Source organism: Esox lucius, chromosome 2 (assembly GCF_011004845.1).
Source record: "Esox lucius isolate fEsoLuc1 chromosome 2, fEsoLuc1.pri, whole genome shotgun sequence".
NCBI classification, from domain to species: domain Eukaryota; kingdom Metazoa; phylum Chordata; class Actinopteri; order Esociformes; family Esocidae; genus Esox; species Esox lucius.
The window spans coordinates 38,042,332-38,062,191 of NC_047570.1; the positions used below are offsets into that span (position 1 = coordinate 38,042,332).

The 19,860-nt window shown below is 43.4% G+C and overlaps 1 protein-coding gene across 2 annotated transcripts in view; it reads left to right on the forward strand.

The window, feature by feature from the left end:
* The window catches only part of stab1 (stabilin 1), a 62,157-nt gene that overhangs the window by 5,602 nt on the left and 36,695 nt on the right, over positions 1–19,860 (forward strand). For both annotated transcript variants that reach the window (XM_034296252.1, XM_034296254.1), the window contains exons 7-34: positions 57–247; positions 456–586; positions 969–1,096; positions 1,477–1,553; positions 2,546–2,668; positions 3,343–3,489; positions 4,167–4,238; positions 4,501–4,614; positions 4,767–4,820; positions 5,116–5,196; positions 5,771–5,923; positions 6,321–6,383; positions 6,676–6,765; positions 7,330–7,416; positions 8,273–8,384; positions 8,821–9,007; positions 10,112–10,205; positions 10,516–10,674; positions 10,985–11,080; positions 13,972–14,067; positions 14,345–14,392; positions 14,482–14,609; positions 15,176–15,287; positions 15,485–15,562; positions 15,713–15,814; positions 15,889–15,993; positions 16,108–16,242; positions 19,341–19,469. In XM_034296252.1, the coding sequence (XP_034152143.1) occupies positions 57–247; positions 456–586; positions 969–1,096; positions 1,477–1,553; positions 2,546–2,668; positions 3,343–3,489; positions 4,167–4,238; positions 4,501–4,614; positions 4,767–4,820; positions 5,116–5,196; positions 5,771–5,923; positions 6,321–6,383; positions 6,676–6,765; positions 7,330–7,416; positions 8,273–8,384; positions 8,821–9,007; positions 10,112–10,205; positions 10,516–10,674; positions 10,985–11,080; positions 13,972–14,067; positions 14,345–14,392; positions 14,482–14,609; positions 15,176–15,287; positions 15,485–15,562; positions 15,713–15,814; positions 15,889–15,993; positions 16,108–16,242; positions 19,341–19,469 (3,092 nt within the window). The remainder of the gene's footprint in view (positions 1–56; positions 248–455; positions 587–968; positions 1,097–1,476; positions 1,554–2,545; positions 2,669–3,342; positions 3,490–4,166; positions 4,239–4,500; positions 4,615–4,766; positions 4,821–5,115; positions 5,197–5,770; positions 5,924–6,320; positions 6,384–6,675; positions 6,766–7,329; positions 7,417–8,272; positions 8,385–8,820; positions 9,008–10,111; positions 10,206–10,515; positions 10,675–10,984; positions 11,081–13,971; positions 14,068–14,344; positions 14,393–14,481; positions 14,610–15,175; positions 15,288–15,484; positions 15,563–15,712; positions 15,815–15,888; positions 15,994–16,107; positions 16,243–19,340; positions 19,470–19,860) is intronic.

Here is a 19,860-nt window from a genome sequence, read left to right on the forward strand (position 1 = left end):
CCAAATAATTCCACGAAATCCTGTTTCTTCTCAGTGGTCTCCTGTCTGTCTCCCAGGCGCGTGTTCAGATAAGCAGTGTGACGTGAATGCAGAGTGTTCCTGGCTGGGGGGGAGGCTGTTCCAGTGCCGATGTAAGCCCGGTTACGAGGGAGACGGCCGGGTGTGTGTTCCCATCAACCCCTGTGACACGGAGAACGGAGGCTGTCCTCGTGCCTCCACTGTCTGTGTCTACACTGGCCCCGGGAGGGTGAGTTAGTCTCCCAGGTTGCACCCGCTGGGAGGTTTCAGAGGGGAGCTGCCTCAGGTCTCTGTGCGTGTTGCTCGATTTTCCAGCAATTGACAGCCACAATCTTCCACTATGGAAAAGATAATGCAAACCAAGATAAGCCCTCTGTAGTGTATTAGTCCATCTCTGGTGAATGTGAATCAGCCGTATGCGTCGGTTTGCCCTGTAGTCCAGGTGTAGCTGCATGGACGGTTGGAGAGGTTCCACTCCCTCTTCTGGCTGTGAACTTGTGTCTTTGTGTAACGCGACTACATGTCACCCCTCTGCCCGCTGTGAGACGGATGAGGGCGGGTTTCCACGGTAGGACAACCAATCAATCAATGCTGTTTAAAATCCTTTTTTCTACATGACCGGTTCAAACCAAAATGCTTAAGATACATCTAACTGGCACCTTACAGTATATCCAATGTCCAGCTAAAACAATGAGGAAAAATTCCACAGATTTTCAAATATCTGAATCAAAGGAAATATGGAGCTCTGATTATCCTCTGATTAGGATCGTTGTAAAACCTGAAAAAGAAATATTATATGAATTACGCATCTTGGAACAAAAGCCTGCACAACGAGTTTGGTTCCAGGAGGAAGTTGAACAACTCTGATTTAACTCTGAATTGAAGGCTCTCACACTTCTTTCTGTATCTCTCTGTCTGTCTCCTCTCTTTCCCTCTTTCTCCCCGATCAGGTGCGTTTGTAATGACCGCGAGATCAGTGATGGCCACCGTTGTTATGGCAATTTGCTGGAGCGAATATTTGATCTTAACTTGGAAGAAACACACATGGGGAAGCTGTCTTGGGCCTTGAATCTGTTCGGTACCTGCATGTGTGTGTGTGTGTGCGTGCGTATGCGTGTGTGTGCGTGCGTATGCGTGCGTGGGTATGTGTGTGTGCGTGCGTGGGTATGTGTGTGTGTGTGTGTGGGTGTGTGTGTGTGTGTGTGTGTGTGTGTGGGGGTATGTGTGCTTGCGTGGGTGTGTGTGTGTGCGTGCGTATGCGTGTGTGTGTGTGCGTGCGTATGCGTGTGTGTGTGTGCGTGCGTGCGTGCGTGGGTGTGTGTGTGTGTGTGTGTGTGTGTGGGTATGTCCATGCATGGGTCTATGTCCATGGTTGTCATCATGTCAGGCATTAACTGAGAAATGGAAATGTTGCTGTTGTTAAATGGCATCTTTCTAATGTCTTCTGTCGGTCTCCAGCGGGCAGCTGTATGCTGACTCTGAGCCAACAGGGACCTTTGACCGTTCTGGTCCCCTACATCAAAACACCTCAGCCAGTAAGTCCACATAACGACCCCAAAACAAACTCTAACTAAAACATCCCAACTCATGAGTTGCCAGTCATACCAAGGCGCTTCAAACCTTTTGTCAGGGATCCCCAACTGGGGGACTGGGGGACCTTGACTAGGGGGACCGGGGGACCTTGACTAGGGGGACCGGGTGACCTTGACTAGGGGGACCGGGTGACCTTGACTAGGGGGACTGGGTGACCTTGACTAGGGGGACCGGGGGACCTTGACTAGGGGGACCGGGGGACCTTGACTAGGGGGACCGGGGGACCTTGACTAGGGGGACCGGGGGACCTTGACTAGGGGGACTGGGTGACCTTGACTAGGGGGACCGGGGGACCTTGACTAGGGGGACCGGGGGACCTTGACTAGGGGGACTGGGTGACCTTGACTAGGGGGACCGGGTGACCTTGACTAGGGGGACCGGGGGACCTTGACTAGGGGGACCGGGGGACCTTGACTAGGGGGACCGGGGGACCTTGACTAGGGGGACTGGGTGACCTTGACTAGGGGGACTGGGTGACCTTGACTAGGGGGACCGGGGGACCTTGACTAGGGGGACCGGGGGACCTTGACTAGGGGGACCGGGTGACCTTGACTAGGGGGACCGGGGGACCTTGACTAGGGGGACCGGGGGACCTTGACTAGGGGGACCGGGGGACCTTGACTAGGGGGACTGGGTGACCTTGACTAGGGGGACCGGGGGACCTTGACTAGGGGGACCGGGGGACCTTGACTAGGGGGACCGGGTGACCTTGACTAGGGGGACTGGGTGACCTTGACTAGGGAAACCAGATGTCCCATTTGGCTCAACCCTTTCCAGACCATATGTTCCCTTATGTTTAAGTAATGGCAAAGACAAATGTGTAGTGTAACATCCCAGTAACATTACAAAAACACATTTTACCACAGTAGTGCCATGGCAACTCAACCCAAAAAACTGAACCCCTGTCCCTGGCTCTGTGGTTTGTCCTTGTCAGGACTGGTCCAAGGAAGTCGTGTGTCAAACTCACGTGTTGAGGGGCGAGCACATGTATAAAAGCCTGGATGGAAAAGACCCCTACACCTCAAGTGGATTGCAACTCAGGTTTAAACCAAATAAGGTAACTATAACTCAGGTTTAAACCCAAAAAGTGAATATGACTCAGGTTTAAACCCAATAAGTTGACTACAACTCAGGTTTTAGTCCAATAAGTTGACTACAACTCAGGTTTAAACCCAATAAGTTGACTACAACTCAGGTTTTAGTCCAATAAGTTGACTACAACTCAGGTTTTAGTCCAATAAGTTGACTACAACTCAGGTTTTAGTCCAATAAGTTGACTACAACTCAGGTTTTAGTCCAATAAGTTGACTACAACTCAGGTTTTAGTCCAATAAGTTGACTACAACTCAGGTTTTAGTCCAATAAGTTGACTACAACTCAGGTTTTAGTCCAATAAGTTGACTACAACTCAGGTTTTAGTCCAATAAGTTGACTACAACTCAGGTTTTAGTCCAATAAGTTGACTACAACTCAGGTTTTAGTCCAATAAGTTGACTACAACTCAGGTTTTAGTCCAATAAGTTGACTACAACTCAGGTTTTAGTCCAATAAGTTGACTACAACTCAGGTTTTAGTCCAATAAGTTGACTATAACTGAAGTTTGTTAAGCAGTTTGTATGAGTCCTTACCCAATGTATTTGTTGTGTGTCTATAAAAGAACCTTGCGACGACTGCCCGGGCATAAAGGGCTTTATCAAATAAATTTCATTGATCAATCTTGTTGTTTCACAGAAATTCATTGTGATGAAGTCTCCTGACACTCTGTACTCAATCGTCGATCAGGACATCCCAGCGTCTAACGGGATCATTCACATCATTGACCAGCCAATCAGGCCCAGGAACATCGACGTCCAAATCGACATCCCTAAGGATAATAAGGTTTTAAAATTTAAAACCATCAAAATAATGCAGAAGCAGAGGAGCTAGGAAGATACCTATAGAGGAGCTAGGAAGATACCTATAGAGGAGCTAGGAAGATACCTATAGAGGAGCTAGGAAGATACCTATAGAGGAGCTAGGAAGATACCTATAGAGGAGCTAGGAAGATACCTATAGAGGAGCTAGGAAGATACCTATAAAGGAGCTACGAAGATACCTATAGAGGAGCTAGGCTATGAAGACCTTCTGGCTAACAGCATGACTGTGATACCATGGAATGAGGATGAGTAGTAAATATTTAGACAGATTTGTGAACAATATTTGAGAGAAATAGGTCTTTTGTGTACATAGAGAAAGTCTTAGATGTTTGAGTTCAGCTCAGGATAAATGGGGGCAAAAACAAAAGTGTTGAGTTTATAATTTTGTTCAGTGCAGATTTACAATCTTGGATTAATGCCAGTACAGATTTACCAACCTTGCCTTAAACACTCCAGATGGCAATCTACACACTCAACAAAGTCACAAAAGTAACAGAAGCAATAAACTCATTAAACATTTCAAATAGCCCTCAATGTTTTTGTCCATTCCATCACCGAAGCCATTAAGGAAGTATGAAAATCTGTATCTTTTATAAAGACGCTACAGATGACAGTTACCATTCATTCTCTCATTCAAAGTTTGCCGGCAAGACCATCGGTCACATCCTTACATTGGATGAGAAATTCAACCGCTTCCTCTCCCTGGTGGACGTAAGTGGCCTTCAATGACGCTGCAATGTGTTTTTAGAACTGCAGGTCAGCGTTCATTTTCACTAAATCATTTCAGAGTAGTATATCTAATCGCTCTCGAACGGCAACCTGCCTCCCTCTCTACCCCCCTCATCTCCTCATCTGCCTCCCCCTCTGCCCCTCCTCTTCTCCTCATCTGCCTCCCCCTCTGCCCCTCCTCCTCTCCTCATCTGCCTCCCCCTCTGCCCCTCCTCCTCTCCTCATCTGCCTCCACGTCCGTCAGAACTGTGGGGCTCCTCTGCCCTTAAGAGGTCCGGGTTCTCTCACAGTCTTTGTCCCAACCAACGATGCAGTGGACAGCTTCAGAGACGGCCGGTTGATTTACATGCTGCACTACGTAAGGACCGATGCTTGCCAGAGTGGTGATTTAGGACTGAATACGATGTAACCCAGGCACATGGTGGTAATCCCTGACACCACCACATTCATAGATCAAATTATCCTTGCAAAGCTATTAAGTAAAGATGTCTCCCCTCCCTGCTCCTGAAGGCCCAGAACAAACTCCAGGAGCTCCTGAAGCATCACATCTACAACCAGGCTGCAGTAAGACACAAAGGCTTATGTTACATCTTTTAGGTCTGAATCCAAGTCCTCTCTAGGAAAACGTACTAGAGATAATCATGTTTTTCTGTTGTTGTTGACTTGTTGAGGCTGAAACGTGTGTCTGTTTATGTGATCTCTGTTTGTCCTAAACTGTTAGTGCTAAACAGCAATGAAACAAAAAGACTATTTCAGTGAGTGCTGGTTTCCATATTCTGGTTTCATAACCTGCCTTTGGAACCAAGAGTTACTATGTCGGGCTACACGACAATTAATTCTGAATTCTATCTCTGTGCAGTTGGACGTAAACCAGCTGGCAAGCATGAATCAGATCCAGACCATGGCCAATCAGATCCTACTAATCAATGTCACCAGTGACGTAAGTTCTCATTGGTGGAACTCTGTTGAAGGCTGAATTCAGTCCAAGTATGTGTTTGTATGTACAGTGTCTCACAAAAGTGAGTAAACCCCTCACATTTTTGCTAATATATGAGTACTGTATGTACAGTGTCTCACTTAGGGCTGTATTCACTTTTGTTGCCAGCGGTTTAGACATTAGTGGCTGTATGTTGAGTTATTTTGAGGGGACAGCAAATTTACACTGTTATACAAGCTGTACACTCAGTTTACATTGTAGCAAAGTGTCATTTCTTCAGTGTTGTCACATGAAAAGATATAATTAAATATTTGCAAAAATGTGAGGGGTATACTCACTTTTGTGAGATACTGTATGTATGTGTACGTTTGTGTTGGACATCTGCAGTTCTTCAGTAGGCCCAACCAAGAACCTTGATTTTGTAGCTCTCGACAAATACACCTGATTTAACATGTCACCTGATCACTGGACCTCACAATAAGTACAATCAGCTTGGTTATCCGAAGCTGCAACCAAAATGGAATTGTTTTTAAGGCTGTCAGATTAAGATTTGGGAAATGTTTCATGTCTCTGACAGGGCCAGGTTTTGCTGGGCGGGAAACATGTTCAGACCACTAATATTATAGCAACCAATGGTGTTATCCATATGATTGAAGGGGTTCTAGTCCCGCCCTCCATCGTCCCCATTCTGCCGAAGAGGTGTGATGTCACTGAGAGCAAAATCATTCTGGTAGGAGACATTCTATCCTATTAGTTCTTCACCGTTCTATGCAGTTACACATCTATATTCTGCCTGTTCATGTTGGATTTCTGTGATTTATTGCAATTGTTGCATTATTTGCAAAAGTGGAATTTGTTCGAAGCAAACTGTACTTGTTCTTGGTTTTGTCTGAAGTGATGGTTAGCAATACATAAAACAAAAAATAACTCTTTATTTTACTGTTGTGTCAACCTGTTTTTACATGGCATTGTAAATTAGCTTTCTAGATCACATATATCTGACCTGTTTCTAGTGTGATTTCAATGCCATTAATATTTGCTACAGAAATATGTTGTAAAATTTCAAAAGTTTTTTCATCTTTGTGTTCAGTAGATGAGTGTGACTTTGTGGTGTGTCTGGTCTCCAGGGGCCGTGTGTCAGATGCAGTTATCTCCATGAGACCAATTGCCCCGAAGGAACCACGGAACTGGTAAAATAATCAGGCTCATTTTTGGAGTCCTCTCATGAAGGAGGTTGGCAGCTCAACCCCACGCTGTCTGCGATGCAATGATGTTGGAAAAATAATAATAATTAAGTATAATTTGTGTGGCCTATTTTTGAGTACGGACTGGACTAGGTTTTCATCTAGATTCTTACAGTTTTCATATCATGGCCAGAACTAATAACTATTTTTCAAAAACGATTTCAGACACTTGAAATGATTTGTGTCAGGGTGAAGTTGATGAGGGAATGAGTCTGTTGTGTTTCTGTCTCTATGATAGCAACGTTACATGAAGGACTGTGAGTACCAACAAGCCCTCAACACCATGCCCAGTAAAGGCTGTGCTAAGTACTGCAACGTCACCTCTGAGGTAGGAGCTCCTGGTTTAATTGATAGTTTAGTTCCTGGTTCAGTCACTGATTAATTTCCTGTATTTATTTCTATGCATCATTTAACAAGAGTGATATGTGGAAATATATTCTTCCTGAAGTAGAAAGGAAATAAAGATATTATGTTAACTGAAATCAGTCAAACACATGTATTTGTAAAGCCCTTTTTACAACAGCAGTTGTCACAAAGTGCTTTTACAAAACACACAGCCTGAAATCCCAAGGAGCAAACATCAAGTGTTGACTTTCAGTGGCTAGAAATTGTATAAAGATGTTATGTCAACTGAAATAGTAAAGTACATAAAGATATTACGTCAACTGAAATAGTGAAGTACATAAAGATATTACGTCAACTGAAATAGAAAGTACATAAAGATATTATGTCAGCTGAAATAGAAAGTACATAAAGATTATGTCAACTGAAATAGAAAGTATATGAAGATATTATGTCAAATGAAATAGTGAAGTAAATAAAGATATAATGTCAACTGAAATAGTGAAGTATATACAGTATGTAATATCAGTGAGTATTGTCTCTGTTTCAGAGAGCGGAGTGCTGCAGTGGCTTCTATGGACCTGAGTGTAAACCCTGTATAGGAGGCTTCCAGATACCCTGCTATGGAAAAGGCACAGTAAGTAAACAATGTCTCTGCACAGCACACCACTCCGTCACACGGGGCGTCACCCCTCCGTCACACGGGGCGTCACCGCTCACTCACACGGGGCGTCACCTCACCCCTCCGTCACACGGGGCGTCACCCCTCCGTCACACGGGGCGTCACCGCTCCGTCACACGGGGCGTCACCCCTCCGTCACACGGGGCGTCACCCCTCCGTCACACAGGGCGTCACCTCACCGCTCCGTCACACGGGGCGTCACCCCTCCGTCACACGGGGCGTCACCCCTCCGTCACACGGGGCGTCTCTCAGCTTCATATCATTGGGCGTCTCTCAGCTCTGTGACATGGGGCGTCTCTAAGCTGGATGTCAAGGGATGTGGGTACCATTCTGAGATATTAAGGGGTACCATGGGCGGAGTTTGCGGGGGGGGGGGGCAGGGGGAGCACTGCCCCCCCTGGTGGCTGAAATGAGTAATTGCATTTTTTAAACAAAAGAAGTGGAATAATTAATTGCATTGTTTACATTATTTTATTTTAAATAACACAAAACAACCCGGCTCGAATGTCAAACTCCGCTTATGGGGACTACGTTAAGTTGGGGCTACACTACAACGATTTTGGGCTTTGCAATTACTTGGCATTTGTCTTTCCATCCCATCGCTAACTCACCACGGCTAGCGCTCAGCCTTTAAATAAAAACTGTGATGATGTAAGAAAATACATTGAGAACCAAACATTCTCAGAGACAGCTGCAGGTAGGGCTGTATGTGTTGCAAAAAGACTACATTGGACAAAAAAAATAATCGGGCCACATTCATATTGCGTGTGTTTGTGTGTGTTTGTGTGTGTTTGTGTGTGCTCTTGTGTAGTGTTTTGATGGTATCCATGGTAACGGGTCGTGTAGCTGCAAGGAAGCGTTTAAGGGCATCGCCTGTCACATCTGTTCCGACCCCAAGAAACACGGAGAGCACTGTGACCAGGGTGGGTCTCAAAGATCACTTCCAATACTTTGTCAGCTAGTAATTACTCCCAAATGCCACCCTATTCCCTCGATCATACTCTACCTGTATCGCAGCTGATTTCACACTGGTGAAAAGTAGTGCTCTATAAAAGGTATATGGTGCCATTTGGTTGGCACGTTCCCTACTGTTCCTAGTGTCTAATACCTCTGTGTACTGAGTGGCACCCAGTTCCTCGGGTATTTGCACTCATCTTGGCCAGAACTGCTCAGCTGGTGATCCATCGAATGGGCCAGTTTAGATTGATCCCTCTGACAAAAACGGAAAGTAAATATTGATCAGATCTGACTTCCTGGATCCATGTGTTGCTTGTCACCCTCCTCCCCCCTTATGTCCCTCCCGCTCCTCCCTCCCCCACTCTCTCCTGCCTGGCCCCGTCCCCTCCTTCTCTCCTCCAGACTGCCGTTGCCTCCATGGGGAGTGTGATAACCGTCCCGGCAGTAATGGTGTTTGTAGGATGGACTCCTGTCTGGAGGGCTACTCTGGAGAGTACTGCGATAAGGAGGTGAAAGCCTGTAACTCGGACGGCGCCTCGACCCACTGCCACGTCCATGCCTTCTGCAGCTACACCAACGGCCTCCCCACGTCAGTCTTGATGCGCCCGTTCTCTCTGGTCAACCACACCAGCTGGTTCAGGGACACTTTTACATTTAAGTAATTTAGCAGATGCTCTGATCTAGAGCGACTGGCATTAGTGAATTCATACACTTTTCATATTTGTTGATCGCGACCCACTGTTGGAATCGAACACTGGCATTACATTTTCCTCAGCGAGCGACTTGTTAAAGAACATCGGGGTGGCCAATGAGACACTTTACAAAGCTCCTCAACAACACTGTTGATCCGCTGACTAATCAGACAGTCAATGTAGTAATGTTTACTGGTGGTTGTTGGATGTGTGGGTATGTTGCAAATGTAACAAATGTTTGTGTGTGTGGGGGGGGGTCTCGGGTTGTAACAGGTGCGTGCGTGTGTGGGTCTCTGTAACAGATGTGTGTGTCTGTGTCTGGCTGTAACGCGTCTGCATGTTGTGTCTGGCTGTAACGTGTCTGCATGTTGTGTCTGGCTGTAACGTGTCTGCATGTTGTGTCTGGCTGTAACGCGTCTGCATGTTGTGTCTGGCTGTAACGTGTCTGCATGTTGTGTCTGGCTGTAACGCGTCTGTATGTTGTGTCTGGCTGTAACGCGTCTGCATGTTGTGTCTGGCTGTAACGTGTCTGCATGTTGTGTCTGGCTGTAACATGTCTGCATGTTGTGTCTGGCTGTAACGCGTCTGCATGTTGTGTCTGGCTGTAACGTGTCTGCATGTTGTGTCTGGCTGTAACATGTCTGCATGTTGTGTCTGGCTGTAACGCGTCTGCATGTTGTGTCTGGCTGTAACGCGTCTGTATATTGTGTCTGACTGTAACGTGTCTGTATATTGTGTCTGGTTGTAACGTGTCTGTATATTGTGTCTGGTTGTAACGTGTCTGTATATTGTGTCTGGTTGTAACGTGTCTGTATATTGTGTCTGGTTGTAACGTGTCTGTATATTGTGTCTGGCTGTAACACGTCTGTATATTGTGTCTGGCTGTAACACGTCTGTATATTGTGTCTGGCTGTAACACGTCTGTATATTGTGTCTGGCTGTAACGCGTCTGTATATTGTGTCTGGTTGTAACGCGTCTATGCTGTGTCTGGTTGTAACAGGTGTTTGTGCCTGCCGGGGTATGAAGGAGATGGACACTCCTGTACTCTAGTCAACCCCTGCCTGAAGGCAGACAGAGGAGGCTGTGACTCTAACGTAAGATGCTGGATAACCCAAATGAAATACTGCTTTCTGTTTAGTGCAGAACCATTGATCAGGGCCCAAAAGGCTTTGCTTATTCATATCCTGATGGCCAGTATGCCTCTAATGGCCTTCCCTCAGGCTTCATAAATATGTTGTTGATTTCCTTAATGAGCATTAGGAGAGCAGATCCTTTGATCTTCATTTTATTACCTTGCTTTAATAACTGTGACAGCTGCACTTCTGTCACAACAGTTATGGAAATACCACAACAGTCTGTACCTGTTTGATGTCTCAGGTGTTTTGCATCCGTCTCTCCCCTCAGGCCCAGTGTGTGTATTTAGGCTCGGGGCTGGTATCGTGTGCGTGTAATGAAGGTTGGACCGGAGACGGATTCATCTGTATCGAGGTGGACAACTGTCTTCTGCAGAGCAGAGGAGGCTGTCACAAGGACGCAGACTGCCGGTCGCTGGGTCCGGGACAGGTGTTTATACTGACCCATTGCTTCCATCGTGCAACTTTGAATCACGAGACACACAATATCTTTCTAATCTGCCGTCACCAAGCTGGAGTGTTACCGAACCTTAACCATTTGGTGGGGCCAATACAGCAGAAGTAGAGGATTTTCCCTAATTTAAATCTCCAGTTTGGAAACATTTTGAACTGACTGTTATCTAAACTTTGCATAGTTTTAGTGTGGGTTTATACAATGTTTACATAGTGATTTCACACATATTGCACTTTATTTTAGTCGTGTAATTTACAGTCATTATTTTCTGTCTGTCTGTCCTCAGAGCGAATGTAACTGTAAAAGAGGTTACATGGGGGACGGGAAAGTCTGTGACCTCATCAACCCATGTGGGAAAAATAATGGAGGCTGCCATTCTATGGTTTGTATACATCTTTGATTTGCCTGTGACCTTATCTGTTCATATCAAGTTATTTGATATTTTCACACATTTACTAAAAATGCAGTCTGTTTTGCTCCACAACCACGAACATTGTCAAAACATTGCAGAAACCCTTGTCTTGCAAGGCCACACCAACAGTCTCATCTTGCGTCCTTGGAGCTAATACTAGCCACAAGCCAGACCGAGTTTAAGAGGCTACAGAAACCCAGACACCCGAATGGACGTTCGCAATCGTCAACACTTTAACCCACGTGAACATAATCTGTGATTATTAGGGCCACCAGCGATTGAAGTTACAGAAATAAACTGTGATGTACGCCTGCACTCTTAGCTTAAAGTCAGTGTTGTCAGCAGCCAATGAAAACCAATGATCGCACTTTTCTGAGCTGCAAAGAAAGCAGAATCGCATGGCCTATCTGTAGTGAGTTGATGTGGCTGCGTCTAGTCTAGCAATGCCTCACCTCCAATCTTGTCTGGCCCCTTTGGAGGTCTGGAATCTTGCCTATTAAAAACGTTTTTAGTTCCTACCTAGGTTGCAACATATCAGAAAAGAAGCAAAGATGGAGGAAATGTATTCTGTTTTGGAAGAACTGTGCTCTATTCATAAGATTGAGTCAACAGAGCCATTACAACTCTCAGATGTTGAATAATTTACTAATCTCGAGGGAAATTGTTCTCTGCTTCTCTGCTGTTCTGGAAAAATATATGTTTGGCGTGCCTTTCTACAGGCTATGGTAAAAGTTTAATTTATCAAGCATGCCCGACAGTCTGTGATTTATTGAAATTGAAAACCGACAGGTCAATGATACTTGTGGTTGCTCCTCTGATTTCAATAGTCACAGATCAGGTTCATGTTCTGAATACAAAAGGAATCACAGCAGCATACGAATGTCAAAACGAGACGGAGGACGAGAAAATTAGTTGGTACATCTGGGGTTTGTGACTGCCGCGCCACCTCTTTTCGTTCAGTTTAGAATTAGCCTTTTCCCCTCACAAAAGTGTCAATTCTTTCTACCTCATATTGGAAGATGAATTAATTATGCATATATATTATATATATTAAGGATCCATAAATATATTCTATTTGCATAAATTAGGTTTATTAAATGTGTTAAATATGTAGGTTTTGTGTACATGATATACAGGCTTGGATTCTTTGCTCTGTCTAGGAGTTGTGGTCACATGTGGTTAAAAATGTGGGGACTTCAGCTCAAGCTGGTCCCCCTCTCCGTCAGAACTCTGGCCAGCAAATCCTTGTTCTCCTTTTGGCCCAGGCCCAAATATGGGCATTCTTTAGCTTAGGTGTCCTACAGTCCTAGGATTGGAGCATTAAGATGAGAACCAGATGTTAGAAGAAAATATAAGGGGCCCATCAAAAGTGTGTGTCTGTCATATCTAGGAATGTGATCATGAGTGTACTTAGTCTGTGTGTCACCTACAAGCTTGTAATAAGCTATTAGAATTAAAGTATTGGTTTCCTGGAGTACTTTGAGAAATCAGAATTAAGTGGACTCAACCCTCGAATAATCCGCAACACCCTCCACTTCTTTTATATTATAGCAGAAGAATGCGACAGGAGCCACAAAACGCTTTAGAAAACGCATATATTTTAACATGAATGTGTAGTCCGGTCTCCATAACAACGATTTACCTAGGAAAGGGTTACGTTTGTTTTTCAAAGACATTTGATTGGGTTAACATGCTTCGAAACGTTACTGACAAAAAAAAATCCCACCCATTGCAACAAAGACCCTCTAGGTATTCCCCAGGTGACATTCTAGTCCTGGTTTAAGAGTCTAGGCTGCATCAAAGGCAAATAATCATCCTTTGGTAGTGCCCCCTGACACACCTTTCCTCAAATATCATGATAAATTCCATATAATGTTTTATGTTGAAGGCATCTATGTGACAAATAGCCCAATCTTCTAAACGTTTTTCTTTCATTCGTGAATGACATTGATACAATAACTATCAATAGGTGGCGATAACTGACTTTTTCGTCCATGAAAAATCGAGAGAATCGTTGAAACCCCTCAGACGGCTGCTCCTGGGCGTAACTGCTATGTGTTGGTTTTTCGGCAGTGGGGTGCTGTGTTGACACCCCTTCTTTAACTTTTTTTCATTTAACTTGAAACCAACCAAAATAATTTGGGCAAAATAAAAACACACATTATAAGGAGCACTATGCCATCAGGCAATGTATTTCTGTGGTGCTGCCATATAAAACAAACAACTCGATGCTAAATGAACACAGCACATCCACCGCTATAATTAGCTTTTCTTCCAGTTGGTAGCAGATCTTTTCACATTGAGTAAAGATATTTCACATGTGCGGTTGCAGTACAACAATGAACCGACGAGGAAGTCTGTCTCTTGTTTATGAAAAAGAGATCACAACACATTCGGGGCTTAGCCCACGCTAGCTAGCAAACCAGCCTGCTAGAATTAGGTAGCAATCAAACATGCAACGAGTCATAATAATTTCTCGCACCTATTATTTTCAGTTGAAGTAATCCAGGAAGTAATCATAAATTTTCTCAGAAGTATTTGTAATCCGATTACAGTATGTTGGTAATGTAACGAATTACAGGTATTGTTTTTTGTAATCCATTACTCCCCAACACTGCATATATCATTAAATTCAAGAACCTCTGTGTTATTATAGTCTCTGAATAACAGGTTGAGGGCCTGAATTTGCTTTTTATCACATAAGAAATATTACCAATGCCCATGTGTTTCTCTGCCAGGCCAACAGTCAGAGGCCACCTAGAAGGCAGATGAATGTGCCGAAGACCACTGTGAAATCTTTTGTATTTGTAGGATGTGCTGTATAAATAATGTTTGCTGATGTTGCGATCTGGCGTCCTCAGGCTAAATGTATAGTGGTGCATGGAGGAAACCACACCTGCATCTGTCCCCAAGGCTACTCTGGAGACGGAGTCACATGCTATGGAATGATGGTGGAGGTATAATGTGCTACACTACTTGCTTGATTAACTTATTGTTGGGGGTGAACACATGTAAATTGAGTTTCTGAGGACTCAACTTAGTTCATCTTTATGCAGACATGCAGACATACCTAAATCAGAATAGGAAAATAGCATTTAAATCCCAAAAAATTGATTTCTGATTTTTTTTTTGTTCCAGAGCATTGCAACCCTATACATCAAAGTGGCTGCATTTTAGATGGCCTACTGCTTCACTGATGTTACTGAGTTAACGTATTTTAAATCTTTTTTTCAGGAACTGGAAATGAATCGTGACTTGTACAGCTTCAACCGCTTGATACTGGTCTGTAGATTGTCCATTTTGACAGGTTGCACTGGGGTTGATATATGAATGTCAGTTATTAAACATTGTTTGTTTTTTTCTCTGACCAGCGGTCAACAGAATTTGACCTGAGTGGCAACATAACGGCCCTCGTTCCTTCTAGGGACGCCATCCGCAACATGACCCAGTCCCAAGATGAGTTCTGGTTGAGTCGCTACCGGAGGCAACATCTTATAAAGTAATTTACATAACGATTAGCCTCTCTTACCTGCATTGACCTCCCTTTCCCTTGAAGCCCCTCCCATTACCCTTCCCTACTAAGCAATCTACTGATAATTTGATCTCAGTGTCTAAATGCACTACAGTTATTGTCTCAACAAGAATGAAAAGCATTAACATGCAAACACTTTTAAAATCCCAGATCCTAAGGCCCCATGTAAAATAAATATAGGCTGAGCACTAATTAGCATACGTTGGGTGTCGTTCATTTCCATGAAAGCCCCTGGCAGTGTTCAGTCTCTGTTGTAACACGGACGCCATTTACTTTTACACTTTTTGAACTGTTCATCGTTTTAGTGCAGCCAGTCTGTCAACATAACTGGATGTTATCAGCCTGGATTGTTGGCTGGCTGCAAAGTTACAGAAATAAATTGAGGAGAAAGGAACCCAACAAAATGCCTTATCTTTTGAAATAATATATTATTTGTGTTTTGAATTAAAGTGTCTTGTTTTGCAATGTCCCCAAAAAACGAATGAGAGTTTGTTAAAAGGACATATGCTCAGCGACGCTGCTGTTCTCCCCAGAGCCCACTTTCTCCAGGGAATATTCTCCATAGAGGATCTGGACAGGCAGGTCAACAAGAGACTAGCCACTCTACACCATCCCACAGCATGGATGATCAGAGCTGTGGATGGGGTGAGTTTAATGCCTCAGCATGTCTTATCAAAGCAACTGCCACGCATGTAGGGATGTCACTGCGGGACAATTCCCCTCCGTCAGGGCAATGTGAGAGTCTTTGTCGTCGTCTTCGTTGTCGTAACGGCACAGCAGTATTAGCAATGTCCAGCAATATATCAGGCCAAGACGATCTGACAGGTCTTTTTTTGCTTCAGAATATTAAGATAGAAAATGCAACCATCCTCACCCGCAACCTTCCTGCTATCAACGGGTACATCCACATCATTGATAAGGTAGGGAATCGCTCCTTCAGTCTCGGGACTTCAATCAACTTACCAAACTAGTTTCAACTAAGAGACATATCCTAAGAGTTTTCCCTACAAATGAAGGGAGTTGTTTTAAGAGGTGCAATGAATCCTTTGTTGATGGTTTGATGTTTTTAGGTTCTGTTCCCTCCGTTGTCAGACATCCCACCAGAACCCCCAGGCCTGATGCAGTACCTCAACAACACCCCCGATGTCAGCCTCTTCAGGCAGGCAGCACTGGTATGTAACCCTGACCCTAGCCATGACCCTAGCATGTACTTATAATTATTTGACTGTATTTATCGTCCCTCCAGCTCTACAACCTGACAGATGACATTGGAGTCTATGACTACACGATTCTGCTTCCAAACGACGATGCCATCCGAGATTACTTGAAGAAGACCAACTCTACACAACTGGTATGTAGCGATAACCTGAGGCAGGCCAACAAAAGAATGACTGGCGTCTGAAATCTTTTGGAATTAGGTTAAGCAGTACAACAATATGACTGAGTTGTTCCTTGTCAACTACAGAGTCAAGAGGTGTTAAAATACCACGTCATTCTGAAAGAGGAACTGTTCCCCGATCACCTGACTAATGGAATGGTGAAGGCCACTTTACTGGGGACGTCCTACCAAATCATGTTCCACCTGGGCGAGAACAATGAGGTTTGCTATTCACTACTGACTTTATTTCATGAAAGATTATCCCCCTTTTGTTTTTTCTGCATATTAATTACAAGCTATCTAGGATGTAATTACATACTAACAAAAAGTTTATATTAATAAAAGTCTAATGTTGAATAACTTGGAACTGATGGAGAAACTACTAGATTCTTAATGCCAGACAAAATAATATCATTACCTTTTTTCGATTTGGAATTTCATCTCTCAAATTACAATAAGTCTTGTAACTCAAATACAGAAACAGACAGCTCTTCTGATTTTACAATGCTGGAAATAAAGGAACTTCTTTTACTTTTTTCTCTTTCACGTTTGTTGACTCTCAGCAATTTATTTCTCAGCTAAATACCTTGATTTAGTACTAGAAGGTAGTCTCAGTCTTTTACTCTTGATCTTCACAACTGCAAAGCTGTTACTCTGATGGCCTTTATATTAATCAATTAAATGTATTTTATAAAGCCCTTTTTACATCAGCAGTTGTCACAAAGTGCTTTCAAAGACACCCAGCCTAAATGAGCAAGCAACAACAGTTAATCAACAGTGGCTACGAAAAACTCCCTTTTAGGGTCCAAAATTAGGAAGAAACCTAGAGAGGAACCAGACTCTGAGGTGTGGCCAATCCCCTTCTGGCTGTGCTGGATGATGATTATAAGAGTACATGACCTTATGGGCCAAGTCAATTTTTTTGCATGATCAGAAGACTACCAGGTCAATAAATGCAAATGTGCTTTGATCCGAGTCCTTAAACAGAATCCAAGTCCACAGTATAACCTGGTGGACAGGACAGTCAGGTGGGATGTGGACTGGGACAGGATGGGGACAGTCAGGTGGGGTGTGGATTGGTGCAGGATGGGGACAATCAGGTGGGATGTGGACTGGGACAGGATGGGGACAGTCATGTGGGGTGTGGATTGGTGCAGGATGGGGACAATCAGGTGGGATGTGGACTGGGACAGGATGGGGACAATCAGGTGGGATGTGGACTGGGACAGGATGGGGACAGTCAGGTGGGGTGTGGATTGGTGCAGGACGGGGACAGTCAGGTGGGTTCTGGACAGGGTTTTGGCATAGAGGTCAGTCCTCCCAGAGGGACATGCTGCCCCAAGGCTAAACTTAATAGATAATTGCAGTGTTAAAACTAGGCACTGATACACTCTTAGGCCAGACTACACTTAACCATGGACTTGGCTGAAGAGATTAGTTATTAGTAGACACTTAAAAGTTGAAACTGAGTCTGCTTCTCTCAATTGAAATGGCAGATCATTCCACAGTAGTGGAGGTCTGTGGGAAAAGGCCCTGCCCTCTATATAGTTCATTGACAAAGCTTGTGCCAGTGTGAGCGTGCCTCGTCTGCAGACATTCACATAGCAGCAAGCCAACATACTTACACCTAACAATTATGCTTGCACCAGAGGGCAGTGTTGTATTTATTTTGCCAGTGTATACACTTAACAAAAGTAAAACAAAATGTTGGAGGTGTGCACGAAAACACCTCTACAAGTTACGGTTATTCAAAAGCCCCTCTGCATTGCTTCACCAAGCCGTGAACGTTTATCTTTGGAGAAGTATAAATTTAGCTTGAGTGATGTTTGTAACTGCCAGTCTGTTACCCTGTTTGATGTTTATAACTGACAGTCTGTTACCTGTTTGATGTTTATAACTGTCAGTCTGTTACCTGTTTGATGTTTATAACTGCCAGTCTGTTACCTGTTTGATGTTCATAACTGCCAGTTTGTTACATGTTTGTTGTTTATAACTGCCAGTCTGTTACCTGTTGGATGTTTATAACTGCCAGTCTGTTACCTGTTTGATGTTTATAACTGCCAGTCTGTTACTTTATGCTAGTTGTAAGAGGCACGCCTTGATAACATCTACTGTGTTGTTTGTTGGACATAAGATTTGTTGCCACCTTTTGAACTAAAATAGTTGTTGCATCATATGATTCCCCAAAAACCAAGCACCTAAATGAGTGCTGCTCATTGCGATATTTCAACAATAATTTATTCCACAGGGGATGTTTAGATATATTTTAAATAATGTTCCTAGGGAGGGATTGCCTTTTTTCTAAAGAGGCTTGCTAGGACTCAGGAGCTAGAATTGGGTCACAGGTAACTCTTGCAGTGAGGACATTGTTTCCATTGTACACTCGCTGTGTACAACTGACACAAATACATTCCACTCATTTTGTTTTCCTCATCCCTTCGTAAAAACAATCGTAAATAAACTATAGCTGATTTAGAATATATATTCAAGAGTCTTGCTTGAATATATACTAATCGAAATGTAATATAGATGAGTGTCTATGGTTTGTAATAACAAGTATTGAAAACTAAAAGGACAACTAGTCGTGATTATTATTCAGTGTATTAACTTTTTATGATCATTAATGGTCAAACTAATATGGTATTAAGATGGTACTTAAGAAGTGGTAGATGATCATATAACCTCACTGGAGAACCTCTCAAAGTCAGCCCAGTGGAAGCTCTTCTCTGTCCTTGTGCCTCACTCTTCTACTCCAACCTGTTGCCTAATGCTTTTACTTCTTCCTTCTAGCACTGTCATTGCTGAGAGATACTTTAAATGGTCGCTCTGCCAAACTATCTTAAGATAAATACATAAATTGTAGGTCTGGCTGGATCAGGGGGGTCTGTAGTTACTAACTTACTAACTTGTAATTACATAGTAAATACATAAATACCAATTACAGGGCTGTGAAGAAATTTATTATTTTGTCTTCTCCAGTCTGAGGCAAACTTAAATAGAGCTTAAATCATAATTAGGAGGTAAGCTTTTCTTGAATAGAGAAATCATGAGGAAAGCTTTTCTTGAATAGAGAAATCATGAGGAAAGCTTTTCTTGAGAGTTAACTTTTTTAGTAACAATTGAGTACATCCCAAATGGTAGTCTTTAACCCCCCAGTTGACCAGAGTTTTTTTTATTTTACTTGGCAGTGGTGTCTCTTAATTATACATGGAATAAGTGTGGAATACCCCTTTAAGAATTTGAGGGAAAACAGGGAATTCTTGCCAAGTTGCTGACATTTATGCGACTCTAAATTTGGTTGTAACCTGAATGTGTTACAGACGTTGGCCAATGACGTTACGCTGGATGGGAGATACAACGAGACGAGACATGGGGTCGTCATGAGCCTTCCCCAAGTCCTACAGCTCCGTAAGAACCGCTGCAGCCAGGATGTGGTACTACGGGTCAGAGTAAGTGTGCGTTTGGCTTTTTGGGCTTAGATTTTAGGATTAGGGTAAAAGTTATAAATGGGATTAGGTTTAGAATTAGGGGTTAAGGTTAGGAATTAGACTCAAGTTTAGGGTAAAGGGTAGGTTTTTGGGGTTAATTTTTAGAATGAGGTTTACACTCTGACTTGACAAGAAACTATGTGTGAATATGCGTTGCAATATGAATGTAAACATACTAACTGATGGAACAGCTTCATTAAATGATTGTCTTAATGTCAACAGTGAAAAGGTGACTCCGAGATGGTGGCCTTCTTGGAGTTCTTCTTATGTCCAGTGTCTGTGTTTTTCTCCCCATTTTAATATTTTCTTTTTATTGGCCAGTCTAAAATTTATTTTTCTTTGCAACTCTGCC